This window comes from Lampetra fluviatilis, chromosome 58 (genome assembly GCF_964198595.1).
Source record: "Lampetra fluviatilis chromosome 58, kcLamFluv1.1, whole genome shotgun sequence".
Taxonomy (NCBI): Eukaryota; Metazoa; Chordata; class Hyperoartia; order Petromyzontiformes; family Petromyzontidae; genus Lampetra; species Lampetra fluviatilis.
The window spans coordinates 7,609,186-7,630,469 of record NC_136332.1 but is presented as its reverse complement, the minus strand read 5'-3'; the positions used below and the strand labels follow the sequence as shown (position 1 = coordinate 7,630,469).

The following is a 21,284-nucleotide window of genomic DNA, read 5'->3' as shown; positions in this document are numbered from 1 at the left end:
CGTGCAGGGGTTAGCGGGTTGCGACCCGAGTTCGATTCCCGCTCACCGGTCCTGCGCATCCCCTAGGTTGACTCAGCCTCAAATGAGTAGCTGGTGCGGCGTGTAAAAACATCACCGTTGGGGAGACAGAGGCGGTCGGGCATGGTGCTTAAAAAGAGCTAGACAGCCCCGTGTGCGAATGCACGTTGAACTTATTTCGCTGGATTAACCGTGCCGATCGGAGCGCCGTACCTGGTAAAACAAAACGTTTAATTTCGTTTAGCTTTCGGCGACAGGCGAGATGCACCACCCGCGCCACTCACGTGGGCGACAGGGCGAGCGTGCAGGCCGAGAGGTTCCCGCGCTCCACCTCCTCCAGCGGGATCTGCTTGGCGATGACGGTGGCGGTGGCGCCGCCCGTCCCCGGCTGCTCGTCGCCGGGCAGCGCCGGCGCGTAACCGTGCAGGCTCACGTCCACGCGGCGCACGGCGTCCACGCTCGCAGCCGCATCTGTCCCTCCGCCGTGCACGGCCCGCCCGCCTCACTGGGTTAACCACTCGCCCACGGACTCGCTCACTCACTCAGTCACTCACACGTCGGCCCGCTCACTGGGTTAACCACTCGCCCACCGACTCGCTCAGTCACACAGTCACTCACACGTCGGCCGGCTCACGCGCCGGGTTAACCACTCGCCCACCGGCTCACTCAGTCACTCACTCGTTGGTCCGCTCATGCGCCGGATTAACCACTCGCCCACCGACTCACTCAGTCACTCAGTCACTCACTCGTCGGATTAACCACTCGCCCACCGACTCACTCACTCACTCAGTCACTCACTCGTCGGATTAACCACTCGCCCACCGACTCACTCAGTCACTCACACGTCAGCCCGCTCACGCACCGGATTAACCACTCGCCCACCGACTCACTCGCATCACTCACTCACTCGCCGGCCCGCTCACACCCCGGATTAACCACTCGCCCACCGACTCACTCGAGCTTGCTCGTCCAGTCACTCCCGGTTCACTTCACCACTCACTTGCTCCACTACGCACTCACTCACTCCCTCCCTCAGTCTGCTCACTCACCCATTCACTCACTTATCCAGTCACAAACCGACTTACCCACTCACTCGACCACCCACCAACTCATACGCCCATCCACTCACGAACCCACGCACCCACTGATTGATTCACTCAACCACCGACTCAGCCACTCAATCACCCACCTTCACAGGCAGCTCGTCCATCCGCTCATGAATAGGCGTAAGAGCGCAAGCGAGCGAGCAAGTGACTAAGTGAGTGAGCGAGCTAGTGGGTGAGCATGGGAGTGACTGAGCGCGCGAGCACAAGCGAGTGTGCGAGCGACAGAATGAACAAAGTGAGCGATTGAGTGAGTGTGCGAGCGAGTAAGCATGTGAGCGAGTAAGCACGTGAGCGAGTGTACGAGCGAGTGACTGACCGTGCGAGCGAGTGACTGAGCGAGTGAGCGATTGAGTGAGTGAGCACGTGAGCGAGTGACTGAACGAGTGAGTGAACTAGTGAGCGATTGAGCGAGCGAGTGAGTGAGCGAGTGACTGAACGAGTGAGTGAGCTAGTGAGCGATTGACCGAGTGAGCACGTGAGCGAGTGACTGAACGAGTGAGTGAGCGATTGAGTGAGTGAGCACGTGAGCGAGTGACTGAGCGAGTGAGCGAGCCAACGATTGAGCGAGTGACTGAACGAGTGAGTGAGCTAGTGAGTGAGCACGTGAGCGAGTGACTGAACGAGTGACGAGTGAGTGAGCGAGTGAGCGATTGAGCGAGTGACTGAACGAGTGACTGAGCGAGCGAGTGAGTGAGCGAGTGACTGAAGGAGTGAGTGAGCTAGTGAGCTAGTGAGTGAGCGAGTGACTGAATGAATGAGTGAGCTAGTGAGCGAGTGAGTGAGCGAGTGACTGAACGAGTGAGTGAGCTAGTGAGTGAGCACGTGAGCGAGTGACTGAACGAGTGAGTGAGCTAGTGAGCGAGTGAGCGAGCGAGCGAGCACGTGAGTAATGTGGTCCCTCACCGTCCATGGGCGTGTACGTGACCTGCACGAACAGGCCGGCCCTCGCGTCCTCGTTGCTGGCGTTCACGCTGAAGTTGACGGCGCTGCCCGGCGGCACGACGACGGCGCCGTCGCCGCCGGTCCCGGCGGTCGCCGCCACCAGCGACTCGGAGAGGTCGAGGGCCGGCCCCGGCAGCGTGACCAGGATGGCGGCGCCGGCGGGCAGGTCGCTCACCGGCACCACGGAACCGTCGTCGGCGCGACTCAGCTCCAGCGAGGCGACGCGGGACGACACGGCGAGGCCGCCCAGGGGACCCGGCTCGGGGAACGGGCTGCTCGGCATCACCAGCATCACCTGGGCGCGCACGCCGGGCCGGCAAGAGGGCGCGGCGCGCTTCGTCAACGGGACGGTGCGGATCATTTAGTCGGTCACCGCCACTGCCACGGTCACCACCGCCAACCGTTCGCCCGTTCATTCCGCACCTCCAATTAGGTATGGTGCGAAAGAAATTCACGTCACGTACATGTACAGACACATACACCACCGTCACACGATCACCATGCCATCGACGTCGCCATCACCGCCGCCGCCGTTGCCGCCACCACCACAGCTTAACTCAAGCACGGTGCGAAACCACGTCACGCACACGCGGCGGCTCAACGTAACAAGTCGCGAGCAGCCTCTGCGGCACGGCTTGGTTCGTGCAGCGGAAGCGCGCCGCGCCAGCTCGGCAGGGTGGGGGGACGGGACAGCCTCCCCCGGCAACCCCCCCCCCCCCGTCGCTCCCAAGCGGTCGCACCTGCGTGAGCTCGGCGCCGGCTCCGCCCGCCGTGGCCGCCGCGACTCGCCGGTCGATGATCTCCGCCGCGGCGAGGGGGATCTGGAACGCGCAGTCCGGGTCGCCCTCCGGCGCCGCCGCCGGCGCCGGCGCCGGTCCCGCGCCGCACAGCAGCGACAGCGGCGTGACGCGCCGGCCCAGCGCCGCCAGCCGCTCCGTGCGCAGCGCCAGCTTCTCCTCGTGCAGCACGCGTGTGCGCATCAGCGCGCCCATCAGGCACTCGGCCAGCGAGAAGGCCCGTCGGCCCAGGCCGGGACCGCCGGGCGGCGGCCTGGCGGCGCAGGCGGCGGCCGTCGAGGGCGCCGTCGAGGACACGCGCGCGTCCCGGCCGGTGGCCATGATGGCGCCTGCGCGGCGGGGGGAGAAGCAGCCGAAGGCGTCCGTCAGATCGTCTTTTTTACATGTCCCGAGAGCGAGGATTGGGATGGGTGACAAAAGCCTTTGCCGTTTGCGACAATCTAGTTTCCTCTTCTTGGTTCTTTCGGTAAAGTCACGTAGAAGGGAAATAATAAAATAATAAAAAGAAAACATCATAAAATACAATTCTCACGACGTTTCGGCCACAACGCAAGCAGCCGTCCTCAGGTGAAGAACAGCATCTGTCGGAAAGACAGCGTCTGAAGCTTCAGATTTCTCACTTTGACCCTCAACCCCGGTGTAGGTCTCAATAGTTCAGTGCTGACGTGTCGCGTTATGGAGGCTTCCATTGTTGTTTTTGATGCCTTTGCCAAACCTCGATAAATCGGACTCACACAACGACTGTATTTATTCTACGTTCACATTTAGCGACTTGCTCACCATCTTTTTTTTCTTCGATTTAAAGCTTCCGTGACTGCAGCAGGGATTCATCTTCTTGGTTCTTTCGGTAAAGTCACGTAGAAGGGAAGTAATAAAATAATAAAAATAAAACACTATAAAATAATTCTCACGACGTTTCGGCCACAACGCAAGCAGCCGTCCTCAGGTGAAGACCAGGTCTGTCGGGGAGACAGCGTCTGACGCTGTCTCCCCGACTTTACCGAAAGAACCAAGAAGATTCCTCACCATCGTCTCCACGTTGCACTGCTCGCCGCGGTGCGAGCGCCCACTCACCCATGACCTGCAGCAGGCTGCGGGCTGGGCCGGTGGGGGTGACCTTGCCCTGCGTCACCCACGCTGACACCACCGCCACCATCCTCTCCACCTGCAGCAGCACTCGCTCCGGACACTCCTCGCACACGGAGGAGGAGGAGGAGGCCTGAGGGGTCGGCGTGGGGGAGACGGGGAGGAGCGAGGGGGGGGCAGAGGGGGGAGTGGTGGGGAGTGGTGGGGGGGAAAGTATCAACCCTTTGCCCTGCCGTGTTAACCCTTGCCCTGCCGTGTTAACACTTGTTCTGCCGTATGAACCCTTGCCCTGCTGTGTTAACCCTTGCCCTGCCGTATTAACCCTTGTTCTGCCGTATTAACCCTTGTTCTGCCATGTTAACCCTTGCCCTGCTGTGTTAACCCTTGCCCTGCTGTGTTAACCCTTGTTCTGCTGTGGTAACCCTTGCCCTGCCGTATTAACCCTTGTTCTGCCGTGTTAACCCTTGTTTTGTCGTGGTAACCCTTGTTTTACCGTATTAACCCTTGTTCTGCCGTGTTAACCCTTGCCCTGCCGTATTAACCCTTGTTCTGCCGTGTTAACCCTTGCCCTGCCGTATGAACCTTTGCCCTGCCGTGCTAACCCCCTTGCCCTGCCGTGCTAACCCCCTTGCTCTGCTGACCTGTGTGGCGTTGAGGCGGGCGCCGGACGAGGTGTAGGCGAGCGCGGCTGCCAGGCGGAACACATCCTCCATGCTCGTCACGGCCAGGCCGGACAGCGCCAGGGTCGCGTTCCGCGCCACCTCCGCGTACGTGGCCACCGCCGCGGCATCTCCACCGCCGTCCATCTGCTAGCCACGACCACCACCACCACCACCACCACCGGCACGCCGCGTCCAGTATGTCGAAAAGTAAACTTAATCATTTGTTGACTAAACTATTCTTGATAGGTTTTTACCCTTTCAACTGGTACACAAACTGACACCTTTATACAAGGCATCATGTTTGCAATAACTACAAAACAAGCAGTCACAATGCAAACAAAAATAAACAACTCTGATAATGGTAATGATATGCACTGTCCTTGAAGTTGATTGGTCCACACCCGAGACAGCTTTCCTAAGAGCCTAGTCTCCATTGGTGTTGGACCAGATGACGCCAAAAGGCGTACAACTCAAAGACAGCGCACTATCAGACGCACATCATACACACCGCATCCTGATACGCGGTGGTTTGGCTGCTGCAGTTGTTTATTAATCAAATGTCCCTCCCTTTATTACTGCTAATCCTACACAATACACTACTAGCATAATATGACTTTGAGACTCCCCACCGCCTACGCATTCCGCAAGGAGTGATTAACCCCATATCTGCATTTGTCATCAATATGTTAAATTCCTCTGTTGATATGTAAACTCCTTTGTCAAGGCTCTCTGCTCCTCCCACCCAGCTTAAAAATACGCTGCCAAGCTTAGCAGTGTTCATTAGGACGCTGTCTTTCCGACAGCTCTGTTTCTTCACCTGAGGACGGCTGCTTGCCTTGTGGCCGAAACGTCGTGAGAATTGCATTTTATCATGTTTTATTTTTATTATCTTATTACTTCCCTTCTACGTGACTTTACCGAAAGAACCAAGAATACGAACGCCGCGTCCTGGATGCCCTCCCCCCACGGCTGTAGCTACGAATCCAAAGCCACCTGACCCCCAGCCTCCCAGCGAGCGTCGTGTTGACTCACGCTCGCCCCGTTTGCCTGGCTCCGCCGCTAAGCTGCGGCTTGACGTCTCGTAGCGCACGGCGAGAAATCAACTCAACGCACGCACCTGGCGTGACGTCCTCACCTGCCGCACCACGCTGAGCAGCGCGCTGGCGTAGAGCGTCACCTCATAGGGGTCGCCCCTCTGCAGCGCCGCCTGCAGCTCCCAGCGGCTGCGGTTGGCGAGCCACGCGGGCAGCCCGTCCGTCGGCGCCGTCGGCAGCGCCACCTCCACGCTGCTGCTCCACGCACAGCGCAGGAGCGGCCACCGCCCCGTCAGTTCTACCCATCGCTCGTCAGCTCCACCCACCACCCACAGCTCCACCCACCACTCGTCAGCTCCACCCACCACTCGTCAGCTCCACCCACCACTCGTCAGCTCCACCCACCACCCGTCAGCTCCACTCACCACTCGTCAGCTCCACCCACCACCCGTCAGCTCCACCCACCACCCACAGCTCCACCCACCACTCGTCAGCTCCACCCACCACTCGTCAGCTCCACCCACCACTCGTCAGCTCCACCCACCACCCGTCAGCTCCACTCACCACTCGTCAGCTCCACCCACCACCCGTCAGCTCCACCCACCACTCATCAGCTCCACCCACCACTCATCAGCTCCACTCACCACTCGTCAGCTCCACCCACCACCCGTCAGCTCCACCCACCACTCATCAGCTCCACCCACCACTCATCAGCTCCACCCACCACTCATCAGCTCCACCCACCACTCATCAGCTCCACCCACCACTCGTCAGCTCCACTCACCACTCATCAGCTCCACCCACCACTCATCAGCTCCACCCCCGACCCATCAACTCCACCCACCACCCATCAACTCCACCCACCACCCACAGCTCCACCCATCATGCCCCACTACGATGATGATGTTAATGATGATGTTGATGATGATGACTCCCCACCGGTTGAGGGCGAGCGTGCGGGCCCCCATCTGATCCACCACCCACAGCTCCACCCACCACCCATCATGCCCCACTACGATGATGATGTTGATGATGATGTTGATGATGATGTTGATGATGATGATGATGTTGATGATGATGTTGATGATGATGTTGATGATGATGACTCCCCACCGGTTGAGGGCGAGCGTGCGGGCGCCCATCTGATCCTCCACCCACAGCTCCAGCCAGTGGCGGGCGCCGTCACCCGCACCGCCTCCCAGGGGCAGCAGCGCGCTCCACCGCGCCTTCACGCCGCGGTACAGCGGCGTGTCCTGGCAGCCACCGCCGGCGCCCGGTGGGCAGGCGGCCAGCACCAGCGTGTAGAGCACGGGGGCGCCAGCGTCTTCGGGGTCCCGCCAGTCTGAGTCGCCAGCAGCACCGTTAGCACACCACCACCACCACCACCACGACGACGAGGCAGGAGACAAAAACACAAAGATCCCCCGTGTAACCTGAACAGACCGTTGGGGCAAGTGCTGTTAGCGAGCACCAGCACCTGTGAAGGCCGGCACGGCACACGAGGGGGTGGGTGGCCAGCCCGGTGGCAATGTTATACACACCGCACCAGGTACTCGTTTGAGGCCGAGTCGACCCAGGTGAGGCCCAGGACCGGTTCTGATCATCGTCGCCGATTGTTGGCCGTGAGCGGGAATCGAACTCGTGTCGCCGGGTTCGTAGCCACACCATTCGCTCGCCAGCTACGCTCGCCGGCAGGGCACCAGGCAGAGGTCGCAATCGGGTACCCGATACCCGTACCCTACCCGATACCCGGCTACCCCGGGTACGGGTACCCGTTTGCGACCCTGGTGCGGCCGGGTATGGGTAGCCGGGTATCGGGTAGGGTACGGGTACGGGTACCCGTTTGCGACCCTGGTGCGGCCGGGTACGGGTCCGGGTAAGGAATCAAAACCCGTTTGCGACCTCTGGCGCCAGGCAAGGCGCGTGGCAGGCGGGCTCACCAACGCAGTCGTACTGCAGGCGCGTCTCCAGCACGGTGAGGACGGCGCCCGGCGTGGTCCGGCACTCCCCGCCCGCCGGCGGCCGGTTGGGCTCGAGCGCCAGCGACGAGTTCCCGGCGGCGGCGGCGTCGTCGCCGCCCGGCGCCGCGGACACGGCGAGGGTGAAGGTGTAGCCGAGGCCGTCGGCCAGAGCCCCGGCACGCACCACCAGGTCCGCCAGGGCGTCCCCCGTGGAGGAGCGCTCCGAGCCCAGGGGCAGCACTGCCCCGTCGGAGTCCACCACCGTCCACCGGTACTGCAGCTGCGGAGCGACGGAGGAGCGGTGATGTTACGCAGGCACAACTTCAACCGCACCGCATGTAGCCAACCGTGATAATCAGAGTGGATAGCAGTGTTAGTGTCGCGTATAGTAGTGTACTATATAGTAGTGTATAGTAGTGTAGAATATAGTAGTGTCGTGTATAGTCTAGTGTATTATATAGTGTAGTGTATAGTAGTGTAGTGTATAGTAGTGAAGTGTATAGTAGTGTACTATATAGTAGTGTCGTGTATAGTCTAGTGTATTATGTAGTGTAGTGTATAGTAGTGTAGTGTATAGTAGTGTAGTGTATAGTAGTGTAGTGTATAGTAGTGTAGTGTATAGTAGTGTAGTGTATAGTAGTGTAGTATATAGTAGTGTGGGATAGTCTAGTGTATTATGTAGTGTAGTGTATAGTAGTGTAGTGTATAGTAGTGTAGTGTATAGTAGTGTAGTGTATAGTAGTGTAGTATATAGTAGTGTGGGATAGTCTAGTGTATTATATAGTGTAGTGTATAGTAGTGTAGCATATAGTAGTGTAGTGTATATTGTAGTATATAGTAGCGTAGTGTATAGTAGTGTAGTGTACAGTAGTGTAGTGTGTAGCGTACACTAGTCTAGTGTGTAGTAGTATGTATGTTGAACTTCGATCGCACCGTACTTAGCCCACCGTGCTCATCGGAGGCGTTCATTCCGTCAACAGCGGAATCGCGTGTTTCGTCATTCAAGACAGCGAGGGTCATTGCAGCGTCCACCCACACGACGCCGGCGCGGGGCTCAGCTGCGCCAGCGGCAAACGAGGTACCGGCGGTGTGAGCGGGGAGCAGAGGTCGCAACCGGGTACCCGATACCCGTACCCTACCCGATACCCGTACCCTACCCGATACCCGTACCCTACCCGATACCCGGACCCTACCCGATACCCGTACCCTACCCGATACCCGTACCCTACCCGATACCCGGACCCTACCCGATACCCGTACCCTACCCGATACCCGTACCCTACCCGATACCCGGACCCTACCCGATACCGGGCTACGGGTAGCCATTTACGACCCTGGTGCGGCCGGGTACGGGTAGGCCGTGAGTCACTGGTGAGTCACCGTTTGTCACTCATTTCGGGTAGGGTACGGGTACGGGTACCCGTTTGCGACCCTGGTGCGGCCGGGTACGGGTACGGGTAAGGAATCAAAACCCGTTTGCGACCTCTGGCGGGGAGAGCGGGGCGCGGTCGTCACCTGAGCGCCGGCGGCGCAGTCGAGGCAGCGGCCGGACATGGTGACCTGCTCGCTGCGGCTCACCGAGTAGCGCCCCAGAGCGTCGCACGACACGCACCGCACCGCCACGGACAGCGCCGGCCCCTCCAGCACCAGCACCTGCGAGAGCCGGCGGCGTGGTGCGCCAGGGGTTAGGAATGCCGTTGCAAGATTTAAGAAAGCAAAAACACACGCGCGCGCGCGCGCCAAAGTGTGTGCGCAAAACAAAGCTAAAGCTCCCTCGTGTTAGCGAGTTACCAAGTCTAACTAATTACTTTTTTGCCAGGTAAGGCCCACTGAGCTAGGTAGCTCTTGTTCAGAAGTGGCAATCACAAATGATAGCCCAACGAAGTGACTTATCATCATCATCACCATGTGGAAATTTATAGCAGCCAAATAGTCTTAAACGCGAAATGTCGATTCTAAAAGTGGAGGGAAAAACCAGAGGACCCGAAAAAAAATTCACACGTCCACAAAGAGACACTGCAAACTCCCAATATACAGCAGGCGTCGGGGTCGGGATCGAACCCACGACGTCCTGTATTCCAGGCGAGGTTGTTAACATTTCACCACGGAGAGAGAAACTCGCAAACCCCAAATAAACAGCAGGCGTCAGGGTCGGGATCGAACCCAGGACCTCCTGTACACCGGGCGAGGTAGTTAACATCTCGCAACCTTGTCGCGCCAGAATCCGGGGCAGAGTGGCCACGTGGAGCCTCACCGTCTGGCTGGTGGCGGCCTCCCCCTTGCCGGGCACCGCCTGCACGCGCAGCGTGAAGACGTAGCGAGCGCCGGCGACCATGGCGGCGCCCGACACGTTGAGCCGGGGTCCCTGCGGCCGGGACGGGAAGCAGCCGCGGGTACCGGGGACCTGGCCGCAGCAGGTGGGGAGGGGTGGGAGGGTCACGGGGGGCGGGAGGGGCAAGGCGAGGGGGTCACGTGCACGTGGTTAGCTCCTCGCCAGCCCGGCGCGGCTCTGCAAGGCACCGGGTTGCTTTTCGGACTGCAGAAGACTTTTTAAAAGCTAGACATGATTTTTTTTCTTTACCAGAGTAAGGCTCCACTGAGCTACATTGCTCTCTGTCAGAAGCGACCTGGCAATCGGAAGTGATGGCTCAACTACACACTACACTATACACTACCACACTATACACACACTACACTACACACTACACTACTACACACTACACTATACACTACTACACTATACACACACTACACTACACACTACACTACTACACACTACATTATACACTACTACACTATACACACACTACACTACACACTACATTATACACTACTACACTATACACACACTACACTACACCATACACTACTACACACTACATTATACACTACTGCACTATACACACACTACACTACACCATACACTACTACACACTACACTACTACACACTACATTATACACACACTACACTACACCATACACTACTACACACTACACTATACACTACTACACTATACACACACTACACTACACACTACACTACTACACACTACACTATACACTACTACACTATACACACACTACACTATACACTACACTACTACACACTACACTAAACACTACTACACTATACACACACTACACTACACCATACACTACTACACACTACACTACTACACACTACACTATACACACACTACACTACACACTACACTACTACACACTACACTATACACTACTACACTATACACACACTACACTACACCATACACTACTACACACTACACTATACACTACATTATACACTACTACACTATACACACACTACACTACACACTACACTACTACACACTACACTATACACTACTACACTATACACACACTACACTACACCATACACTACTACACACTACACTATACACTACTACACTATACACACACTACACTACACACTACATTATACACTACTACACTATACACTACTACACTATACACACACTACACTACACCATACACTACTACACACTACACTATACACTACTACACTATACACACACTACACTACACACTACACTACTAGACACTACACTATACACTACTACACTATACACACACTACACTACACCATACACTACTACACACTACACACTACACTATACACTACTACACTATACACACACTACACTACACCATACACTACTACACACTACACTATACACTACATTATACACAACTACACTATACACACACTACACTACACCATATACTACTACACACTACACTATACACACTACACTACACACTACTACACCATACACTACGACACACCACGCTATTTACAGCAGCAAACACCAAGCGGTAGCTGGCAGCGCCGGCGAGAACGGAGCGCCATCCAATCACCTCGGGGGCGCAGTCCCAGCTGTAGACGAGTCCCGCTCCGTCTCCTGCCGCTCCGTCGGGGTCCCAGGAACCGCTCCCGTCCAGCACGAGCCAGCCGTCGCGCCGGGACCAGGTCCGGCTGGTGCCGCCGGCGATCACCGCCACGGGCCGGCTCGCCAGCGCGCTCACCGCCAGCGACACGGAGCGCGCCAGCGACGTGCCGCTCAGCCGCGCCGTGAACGACAGGCAGTAGTTTCCCGGCGCCAGCGAGCGGCCCGGCAGCACGAGCTGCGGGCGGCGGGCGTCCACCGACGGGTCGAGGGCCACCGTCGCGTTGGGCCGGGCGCAGTCCGCCGATCGGCGCGCCTCCCACAGGTACTCGGCGCTGTAGCCCAGCTCCTCGCAGCCGCGCAGGTCCACCGTCACCTCGAAGTAGTTCTGCAGCGCCGCCACGACGGAACGGCGCGGCGCGACGGGCGCCAGCGTTGGCGGGGAGCAGCCGAGCTCGACGACGGTCACGTCGATCTCGGCGCGACCCTCGCTCACGTCGTTGGAGGCGACGACGACGGCGCGGTAGTCACCGGCCTCCGCGTAGGCGTGCGTCACGCGCGCCCGGGGCCCCCGCGTCCCCGTGCCGTCGCCGAACTCCCAGCGGTAGAGCAGGTCCGTGCCGGTCGCGTGGCGAGCCTCGAAGCCCACCGGCTCGCCCGCCAGCGCGCTCGGCGTCGCGTTGTGCCGCGGCGACAGCTCCGACAGGCGCTCCTGCACCGCCACGACGGCGCCCGCGCTCGCGACGCTCAGCGCGTTGCTGGCGTTCACCAGCACCGTCAGCGCGCCGGGGACGCGCGGCGTGTACCGCGCGCTCTCCCCCACCGCCTCCTCCGCCTCCGCGCCGGCCATCTCGAAGCGCCAGCGGAAGACGACGGGCGCGCCAGCGCTCACCGCGGCGCCGAACGAGGCCGGCTCGCCGCTGGGCAGCGCCGCGGGGCAGCAGCCGACGAGCACGAGTCCCCGCACGGCGTCGAGCACCGTGACGCTCACCAGCTCGCTCCGCGCGCTCACGTTGTTCCGCGCCGTCACGTTGCCCACGTAGACGCCCGGCTCGGTGAAGGCGTAGGCGTACGGCACGCCCGGCTCCAGCGTCGCCACCTCGGCGACGCCGTCCACCGTGGTCGCCCGTCCGCCCGCGGTGAACGCCAGCGTGACGACGGCGGAGCGGCGGGCCGTCGCCAGGTCCGCCGTGAACACCACCGTCTGGCGCGTCGCCGCCGCCGTGCCGTTGGCGACGACGCTGAGGTCCGTGACGCGCTCCTGCGCCGTCACGTCGCGCGCCAGCGCCTCGGAGCTCACCGCGTTTGAGGCGTTCACCGTGACGGCGTAGACACCCTCGGCGCCGAAGTTGTACCGCAGCTCGGCGCCGTCGTCCACCGACATCTTCCCCGGGTTCGTCGGCACCGTCCACCGCCACGACACGCTCGAGCCGGAGCTCACGCTGCCCACCAGCCGCGCCGGCGTCCCGGCCTCGACGTAGAACGGCACCGCCGCGTCCGGCGTCGCCATCGCCAGGCCCCGCACGGGCTCCAGCACGTCCACCCGCACCGTGGCGTTCTCCCGGCCCAGCGGGTTCCACGCCACCGCCGTCACCAGCGCCGGCCCCGCCGCCGCGAAGACGCGCTCGAGACGCGGGCTCGAGCCCGTGTCCGCCGTCCCGTCGTCGGCGCCGCCGCCGGCGGAGACGATCCACGTGTAGGAGACGGCCGTGCCGCGTCGGGCGTCGGCCGTCAGCGCGACGGCGGTGCCGACGGCGGCCGGGTTCGGCGCCGCCGCGACGCTCAGGTCGGCGACGCGGTCCAGCGCGGTGAAGTTGAGCGCGGCGGCGAGGACGCCGAGGCCGTTGCTGGCGCTCACCGCGACGACGTGCTCGCCGGACAGCGTGACGCTCCACAGCGACTCGCTCTGCTGCTGCTGCTGCTGCTGCCGGGACCCGGCAGCCGTCTCGTTGGTCTCCGCGCTCCTGCCCGTGGCCACGTGCCGGAAGGTCCACGCGAAGCTGACGCCGCTGCCGGCCCCCACGAGCGCCCGGCACCGCAGAACCCGCCCCGTCTCCCAGTAGCGCCCCTCCGCCAGCCCCTCGCACGTCACCGCGAGGTCGGCGATCCGCTCCTCGGCGGACACGGCCACGGCCGCCTCCTCGCGGCTCGCCGCGTTCTCCGCCACACACGTCACCGCGTGCGCCCCGGCCGTCGGGAAGGCCGTCTCGAAGCGGGAGCCGGCGCCGGCGGGGGGCAGGCAGTCGCGGCACGAGGACCACGCGAACGCGACCTCGTCGCCGGACTCGACGGTCGCCGAGAAGGCGGCGGGGACGCCCGTCTCCACCGTCGTGGCGCCGGGGCCCGCGACCGCCAGCCCGCGCACGGGCGCCAGCGCGGTGAGGTTGAGCCCGCCCACGGCGCGGCTCACGTCGTTGAAGACGGCGGCGGTGACGGCGAACGCCCCGCCGGTGGAGAAGGCGTGGGCGGCCGTGCCGTCGCCGCCGCGGCTCACGGCGCCGTCGCCGAAGTCCCAGGAGTACCGCAGCGCGGTGCCGGCGCTGGCGAGCGCGGCGAAGAGGTACGTGCGGTTGAGCGCCACGTGGAGCGGGGCGGCGCCGTCCGCCGTCACCCGCACCGTCCCCACCGCCTCCTGCACCTCGACCGGCGTCGCGGCGCCGCCGGCGCTGACGCCGTTGCTGACGTTCACGGCGGCGGTGAACGCGCCGGCGCCGGCGTACACGTGCCGGAACGGAGGCGCCAGCAGCACCTCGGGGGCGGAGCCGTCGCCGAACTCGAAGGTGTAGGCGCGGCCCTCGCCGGGGGGGTCGACGGCGACGCTGAACTCCGTCTCGTGGCCCAGCCGCGAGACGGCGCCGCCGGTCACCGCCAGCTCCACGCGCGCGATGGCGCCCCGCACGCACACCGCAAACCCCTGCCTCTCGCTGGCGCCCGACGGGCTGCTGACCACGAGGACGCCCGAGAAGTTGCCGGCGTCGGCGTAGGCGTGCTCCACCGCGGGGACGTCCACCCCCTCTGTCACGTGACCGTCGCCGAAGTCCCAGCGGAAGGAGAGGTTCCGCGCGAAGGGGCCGACGCTCGTGGACAGGCTCACGTCGGCGCCAGCCGCCACGCACCCCGGTGGCGCCAGCACGTCCGTCGGCCGGAGCCGGTACACCCAGACCGTCGCGGTGCCCGTCGCGGCGCCCAGCGCGTTGCTGGCGTTGGCGGTGACGCGGTAGGCTCCCTCGGCGGAGTAGTTGTGAGTCACCAGCGGGCGGCGCAGGTCCGCGTACACGGTGCCGTCCCCCACGTCGAAGTCCCAGCGGTCGGCCGAGCCGGTGGCCAGCGTGGCGGCGACGGTGGCCGGGGAGCCCAGGTCGACGGCGCCGGCGACGACCGTCACGCCGGACAGCCGGCGCAGCGCCGTCACGTTGGCGCTCGCCTCCGCGAGGCTCACGCCGTTGTCCGCCGCCACGCGGACGGCGTAGGTGGCGTCGCCGGCGAAGGCGTGCGTCACCCTGCCGGCGCCGCCCCGCGCCGGCGGGCCGTCCCCCAGGTCCCACGTGTAGACGACTCCGTGGCCGCCGGGCACGGCCACCGCCTCAAAGGTGACGGGGACGTCGGCCGGCACCACGCCGAGAGACGTTCCCCCTCCAGGAACGGCGGCGCCGGCGGGCAGCAGCCGGAGGAGCACGGCGGTGAGCGGCGAGCGCACGTCGATGGTGCTGACCGTCTGGAGGTGCTCGCGGTCCGTGATCGCCTCCACGGAGAGGTTCACCGAGCCTGGCACGAGCACACGCGCTGGATTACGCAATCGACGACGATTGGACGATCGTAGTGCGGGGTATGGCGCGTTGCGCTACGAACCCGGCGACCCGAGTTCGATTCCCGCTCACGGCCAACACCAGTGACGATTATCTGAAACGGTTCTGGGCCTCCCCTAGGTCGACTCAGCCTCAAATGAGTACCCAGTGCGGTGTGTAAACATTGCCGCTCGGGAGACAAAGGCGGCCGGGCGTGGTGTTTGGCCACCCACCTCCTCGTGCGCCGTGCCGGCCGTCATAGCTACCGCCGCTCGCTAACAGCACTTGCCCCAACAGTCTGTTAGGGCTGTACGGGGGAGATGTCTTTGTTGCGATTGGCGGTGTGGTGGTGGTGGTGCGTGCGCGTGTATCCGCCGGTGCCGGCCTCACCAGCCTCGGTGTAGGTGTGCGTCACGTTGTGCCGCAGAAGGACCCGCTCCACGCCGGGCTCGGGCCTGGGCAGCCAGGCCTCGTATGGCGGGCTCGCCCTCCACGTGGCGTTAGCGCTGCCGTCCCCAAAGCACCAGCTGCAGGGGCACACAAATACACGCAATAACAAAGTAGCAGAAAACTCAACTACAAACTATTTTTATTTGACCAGGTAAGGCCCACTGAGCTGTTTTTTTCAGAAGGGACCTGGGCCATCACGAATGGTAGCCCAATGAAAGAATACTCTAAACGTGTGACGTTTAGGGAAAAAAACGGAGGACCCAGAGAAAAATCCACGCGACCACGGGGAGAACAGACACGCAAACTCCAAATATCCAGCAGGTGTCAGGGTTGGGATCGAACCCACGTCCTCCTGTTTACCAGGCGAGGTTGTTAACATCTCACCACAGAGAGAGAGAGAGAGACACGCAAACTCAAAATACCCAGCAGCAGGCATCGTCAGGGTCGGGATCGAACCCACGACCTCCTGTACACCGGGCGAGGTAGTTAACATCTCGCCGCCGCTGCGCGAGATGCATGTTGCTGTTCATCCCGAGGCTCTCCTGGGACAAACAATCGCAACCACAACAACAACAACCACCACCACACCCACCGGAAGAGGACGGCCACGTTGGCGTCCACCCTGACGGTGGCGGCCACCTGGAGGCTGCCGTTGACGGGGACCACGGCGGGCGCGTCCAGAAGGGCGAGGGCGGCCAGCGGGTTCCTGGTGTCCGCGTGGATCTCCGCCTCCACCCACTCGCGGCTCACCGCATTCTCCGCCGTCACCTGGCTCGCCGGCGACAAACCCAGGGTGGCGGCGCGGTGCGGTGCGGCGCGTCAGCGCAGGTGGCGGGGGGGCGGTGGGGTGGTGGTGCAGTGAATCGGTGGTGCGGTTGAGCGGTGGGGCGGTGAGGCGTTAGGAAAGTCAGATGCTTTGGTGGCGGTATGGTGGGGCGGTCGTGTGGTGGAGCGGTGGTGTGGTTGAGTGGTGGTGTGGTTGAGTGGTGGTGTGGTTGAGTGGTGGTACAGTGAAGCGGTAGAGCGGTCAGATGCTTTGGCGGCGGTATGGTGGGGCGGTGGTGCGGTTGAACAGGTGGTGCGGTGGGCCGGTGGTGCGGTGAGGCAGTAGGGCGGTGAGACGCTTGGGCGGTGGTGCGGAAAGTATGGTGGTGCGTGGTAGTGCGGTGGTGCGGTGGTGCGGTGGGGCTGTACAGCTGTGGGACAGTGGTGCGGTGAGGCGGTGGTGTGGTCGGGCAGTGGGGCGGTGTTGTGGTTGGCCGGTAGTGCGGTTGAACGGTGGTGCGGTGGTGCGGTGGTGCGGTGGGGCTGTACAGCTGTGGGACAGTGGTGCGGTGAGGCGGTGGTGTGGTCGGGCAGTGGGGCGGTGTTGTGGTTGGCCGGTAGTGCGGTTGAACGGTGGTGCGGTGGTGCGGTGGGGCTGTACAGCTGTGGGACAGTGGTGCGGTGAGGCGGTGGTGTGGTCGGGCAGTGGGGCGGTGTTGTGGTTGGCCGGTAGTGCGGTTGAACGGTGGTGCGGTGGTGCGGTGGTGCGGTGGGGCTGTACAGCTGTGGGACAGTGGTGCGGTGAGGCGGTGGTGTGGTCGGGCAGTGGGGCGGTGTTGTGGTTGGCCGGTAGTGCGGTTGAACGGTGGTGCGGTGGTGCGGTGGTGCGGTGGGGCTGTACAGCTGTGGGACAGTGGTGCGGTGAGGCGGTGGTGTGGTCGGGCAGTGGGGCGGTGTTGTGGTTGGCCGGTAGTGCGGTTGAACGGTGGTGCGGTGGTGCGGTGGTGCGGTGGGGCTGTACAGCTGTGGGACAGTGGTGCGGTGAGGCGGTGGTGTGGTCGAGCAGTGGGGCGGTGTTGTGGTTGGCCGGTAGTGCGGTTGAACGGTGGTGCGGTGGTGCGGTGGTGCGGTGAACTCCGCTCCCATTTGTGAGGCACCTTGAGGCGGTAGACGGCGGGGTTGTGGAACACCAGGTTGTACTGCTGGCTGTTGTACGCAAAGACGGCGAGGCCGTCCAGCACCCACGTGTACGTCACCGACGTGCCCTCCGCCACCCTCGCTGAGAACACCTGGGGGGCGGGTGGAGAGGGTGGAGAGGGTGGAGAGGGTGTAGAGGGTGGAAAGGGAGGGAGGGAGAGGGAGAGGGAGGGGAGGGGAGGAGGGAGGGAGGCACATCTCAGGCAGGTGGACACCTCCCACCGCACCCCCCCACCACCGCCCCCCCACCACCCCCAGTGGAGTTTGAAGACAACGCGTAGGAATCGCAGAGAACGAGGAGCGCCCGGAATTACCGATCATTTAACCGGCCGCCTGTGATCCGGCGCTGTGGAGGCAGCGGCGAGGGTCGGTGGATTGCACACGGATTTTGGTGACACTCCCTCCCATTTACCCGTGGGTGGGCGCCGTACCCCTGGCTCTACCAGGAGACATGACCCCACGTGACCCCCACATGACCTCACGTGACCTGTGACTCCACGTGACCCCCAGGTGACCTCCACATGACCTCACGTGACCTCAATGTGACCTCCACGTGACCTCACGTGACCCCCCTCATGACCCCGCGGGACCCCACGTGACCCCGTGCGACCCCCACGACCCCACAGGACGTGGCGTACCAGCGTCACGTCGACGAGCACCCTCTGCGCGCCTCCGCCGCCGCCGGCGGGCAGCATGGCGAGCCCGGCGACGGGCTGCTCGGCCTGCACCGTCACGACGGCGCTCTCCTCGCTCAGCCCGTTGCCGGCGTTCGCCCGCAGAGAATACGTCCCCGCCTCCCGCACCGGCGCCCGCAGCGCCGCGAACTCGCCGCCCAGCCTGGCGCACGCCTGGGACGTCGTCGACGGGGATGTCGCCGCCGCCGTCGTCAGCTCGGCCGGGCACGCCGCCGAGAACGGAGCCGCGCCGTCGGAGACGCCGCGGGCGCCGCTCAGGAGCCAGCGCAGGACGGCGCCCGACCCCGCGTCGACGCGGAACACGAACGGGGAGCCGGCCGACACGTTCACGTAGACGGCGCCGCCGCCGGCGGCCTTGGCCCGCGGGCTCGCCAGCCTCAGCCCCGTCACCGGCGGACGGAACTCCACCGTGCAGCCGGCGCCGCCCCCGTCGCCGACGGGGTTGCCGAGGCTCGCGTCGTAGGTGCGCGCGCCGGGCAGCGCGGCCGCCGACGCCAGCGCGGCGTCCAGGGAGGGGAGGCTGGCGCCGTCGGTGTAGAGCGCTCGCAGGTTGCAGGCGCAGCCGTCGCGCAGCCGCCAGGCGCCGGCGCCGTCGATGGCGACGCCGGCCGACAGGTTCGCGGGGGCCCAGCCGGCGGGGCGGTCGCGGGTGAGGCAGGCCTGCCGCCAGGGAGACGGCGGGGCCGAGGGTGGGCAGTCGAGCAGAGGGGCGCCGGCGTCGTGCTGCAGCGCCAGCACGAGGTCTGGCGAGACTTCCAGTCCCGCGGGGCCCAGCACGATCTGGGGGGGGGGGAGCAACGCTAAGGGTGGGCTCCAGCGCTTGCGGCACTGGCGGCGGCGGTGTTCGCGGTGGTGCTAGCGGCCGTTACCGTTGTGCCCGTGCAGTGGTGATGTGGTGGTCACGTGACAGCTCGCAAGGTATACGGATGGAAGTTGTGCCACCCACCCACCCACCCAAACCTACACTCACCCAAAGCAAAAAACACCCACCCACACCCGAACCCACGCATCCAACCATCCACACCAAAACCCAAAGACAAAGATCCCCCGTATAGCCTTAATAGACTGTAGGGGCAAGTGCTGTTAGCACGCACCTATAAAGGCCGGCACGGCAAACGAGGGGGTGGGTGGCCAACACCACCTACCGATACCCACGGACCAAAACCCAACCACTACACCACCCACCCACCCGAACCATCCACGCACCCATCCACACCTAAACCCAACCACTACACCACCCACCCACCCAACCATCCACGCACCCATCCACACCGAAACCCAACCACTACACCACCCACCCACCCAACCATCCACGCACCCATCCACACCTAAACCCAACCATTACACCACCCACCCAACCATCCATGCACCCATCCACACCTAACCCCAACCACTACACCACCCACCCAACCATCCACGCACCAATCCACACCTAAACCCAACCACTACACCACCCACCCAACCATCCACGCACCCATCCACACCTAAACCCAACCACCCACCAACCCCTCTGCGTGCAGCGATCCGTGTCTGTGCCCAGCCCGCGCGAGCGCGCACGCCCCTGCTGCGATGGCGGGTGTTGCCGTCGTGTGCGTGGGGCTAGCGGCGTCGGGCGCCGCCACCGCCCTGCGTCGGCTCACGTTCGCGTGCGTGGCCTCGCCGGCGTCCAGCAGAACCACCACCTCCCGCACCACGGCGTAGGCCGGCGGAGTCCACCGCTGCGACGACGCCGTCGACGCCGACGGAGCCGACGGAGCCGGCAGAGCCGACGACGATGACGCCGGCGGAGAGGTCGCGGCGGGATCGCCGGCGCCGCACGGCCGCCCCACGGGGACGCAGGCCGCAGACAAGCGGCACCACTGCAGGCCCGGCGAGCAAGGGCCGGCGGTCGCGTTGCAGGCGTCGGCGGCGTCAGCGACGCACGTGGAGAACGGGGACCAGGAGCGAGCGCAGCCTGCGCACGCGCCGGGGAGAGAGGACGCTCACGCACTCGGACCCGTTCTGTTGTTACAGTTCTTGTTGTTGTCACCACCACGCTGGTTCACGAATGAACGCCTCAATCACCAGCTCCTTCCCCCTCACTACCACCAACTCATCCCCCCCCACTACCACCAGCTACCCAATCACCCCCTCCACCAACTCATTCAGCCTCACTACCACCAGCTGCCCGATCACCACCTGTTGCTCAGTGTTACCCGGACGAGCCCCCCCCCCTCCCCCCGTGCGAGGCCCCCGTACCGGGGAGGGAGAGCGAGAGGCCCGGCCCGCAGTGCGGCCGCACGACCTGCAGCCGCAGCTGCACGGCGGAGCGTCGCTGCAGCACCGCCACCTCCAGCGACCGCACCACGCCGCCGTGCGCGAACCACAGGCCCGGGAACACCATCACCTGGGTGGGGGGGGGGGGGCAGGGGAGCGGGGCGGCGTGAGGGCAGCACGGGGAGGGGGGGGGGAGGGGGGGCAAGCGCTGTCAGCGGGGCGCCTGCGAAAGGCCGGCACGGCGTGGTCATGACGCCGTAACCGGGCCATCGTTATCCACCCGGTGCCGATGTTTACACGCGCAACGTACCGGGCGCTCGTGTGAGGCCGAGTCGGACCTGAGGGGAGGGTCGACGTTGGCCGTGAGCAGGAGTCGAACCTTGGGTCGCCGGGTTCGTAGCGCAGTGCGCTAACCGCTGCGCCACCGATCACTACGCACACTGCTCCCACGTGCTGGTGGTGAGCGGTAGTGGAGCGGTGAGCGCGCTGCTAACCCGGTGAACCCGAGTTCGATTCCCGCTCACGGCCATCGCCGGTGATGATTATTATCTAAACCGGTCCAGGACTTCCCCTACGTCTACTCAGCCACAAATGAGTACC

At 63.3% G+C, this 21,284-nt stretch overlaps 1 protein-coding gene across 1 annotated transcript in view; it reads right to left on the bottom strand.

Annotated features, from left to right (window-relative positions):
• PKD1 (polycystin 1, transient receptor potential channel interacting) overlaps positions 1 to 21,284 on the bottom strand; it is a 76,654-nt gene that overhangs the window by 25,689 nt on the left and 29,681 nt on the right. Inside the window, exons 11-27 of the mRNA XM_078880668.1 lie at positions 20,667 to 20,814; positions 20,069 to 20,382; positions 18,372 to 19,208; positions 17,694 to 17,825; positions 16,364 to 16,539; positions 15,712 to 15,848; positions 11,508 to 15,301; positions 9,861 to 10,010; positions 9,122 to 9,259; positions 7,586 to 7,886; positions 6,759 to 6,987; positions 5,747 to 5,900; positions 4,591 to 4,758; positions 3,938 to 4,082; positions 2,807 to 3,192; positions 2,028 to 2,361; positions 303 to 489 (exon numbers count right to left, since the gene is read on the bottom strand). Coding sequence (XP_078736794.1) covers positions 303 to 489; positions 2,028 to 2,361; positions 2,807 to 3,192; positions 3,938 to 4,082; positions 4,591 to 4,758; positions 5,747 to 5,900; positions 6,759 to 6,987; positions 7,586 to 7,886; positions 9,122 to 9,259; positions 9,861 to 10,010; positions 11,508 to 15,301; positions 15,712 to 15,848; positions 16,364 to 16,539; positions 17,694 to 17,825; positions 18,372 to 19,208; positions 20,069 to 20,382; positions 20,667 to 20,814 — 7,730 coding nt within the window. The remainder of the gene's footprint in view (positions 1 to 302; positions 490 to 2,027; positions 2,362 to 2,806; positions 3,193 to 3,937; positions 4,083 to 4,590; positions 4,759 to 5,746; positions 5,901 to 6,758; positions 6,988 to 7,585; positions 7,887 to 9,121; positions 9,260 to 9,860; positions 10,011 to 11,507; positions 15,302 to 15,711; positions 15,849 to 16,363; positions 16,540 to 17,693; positions 17,826 to 18,371; positions 19,209 to 20,068; positions 20,383 to 20,666; positions 20,815 to 21,284) is intronic.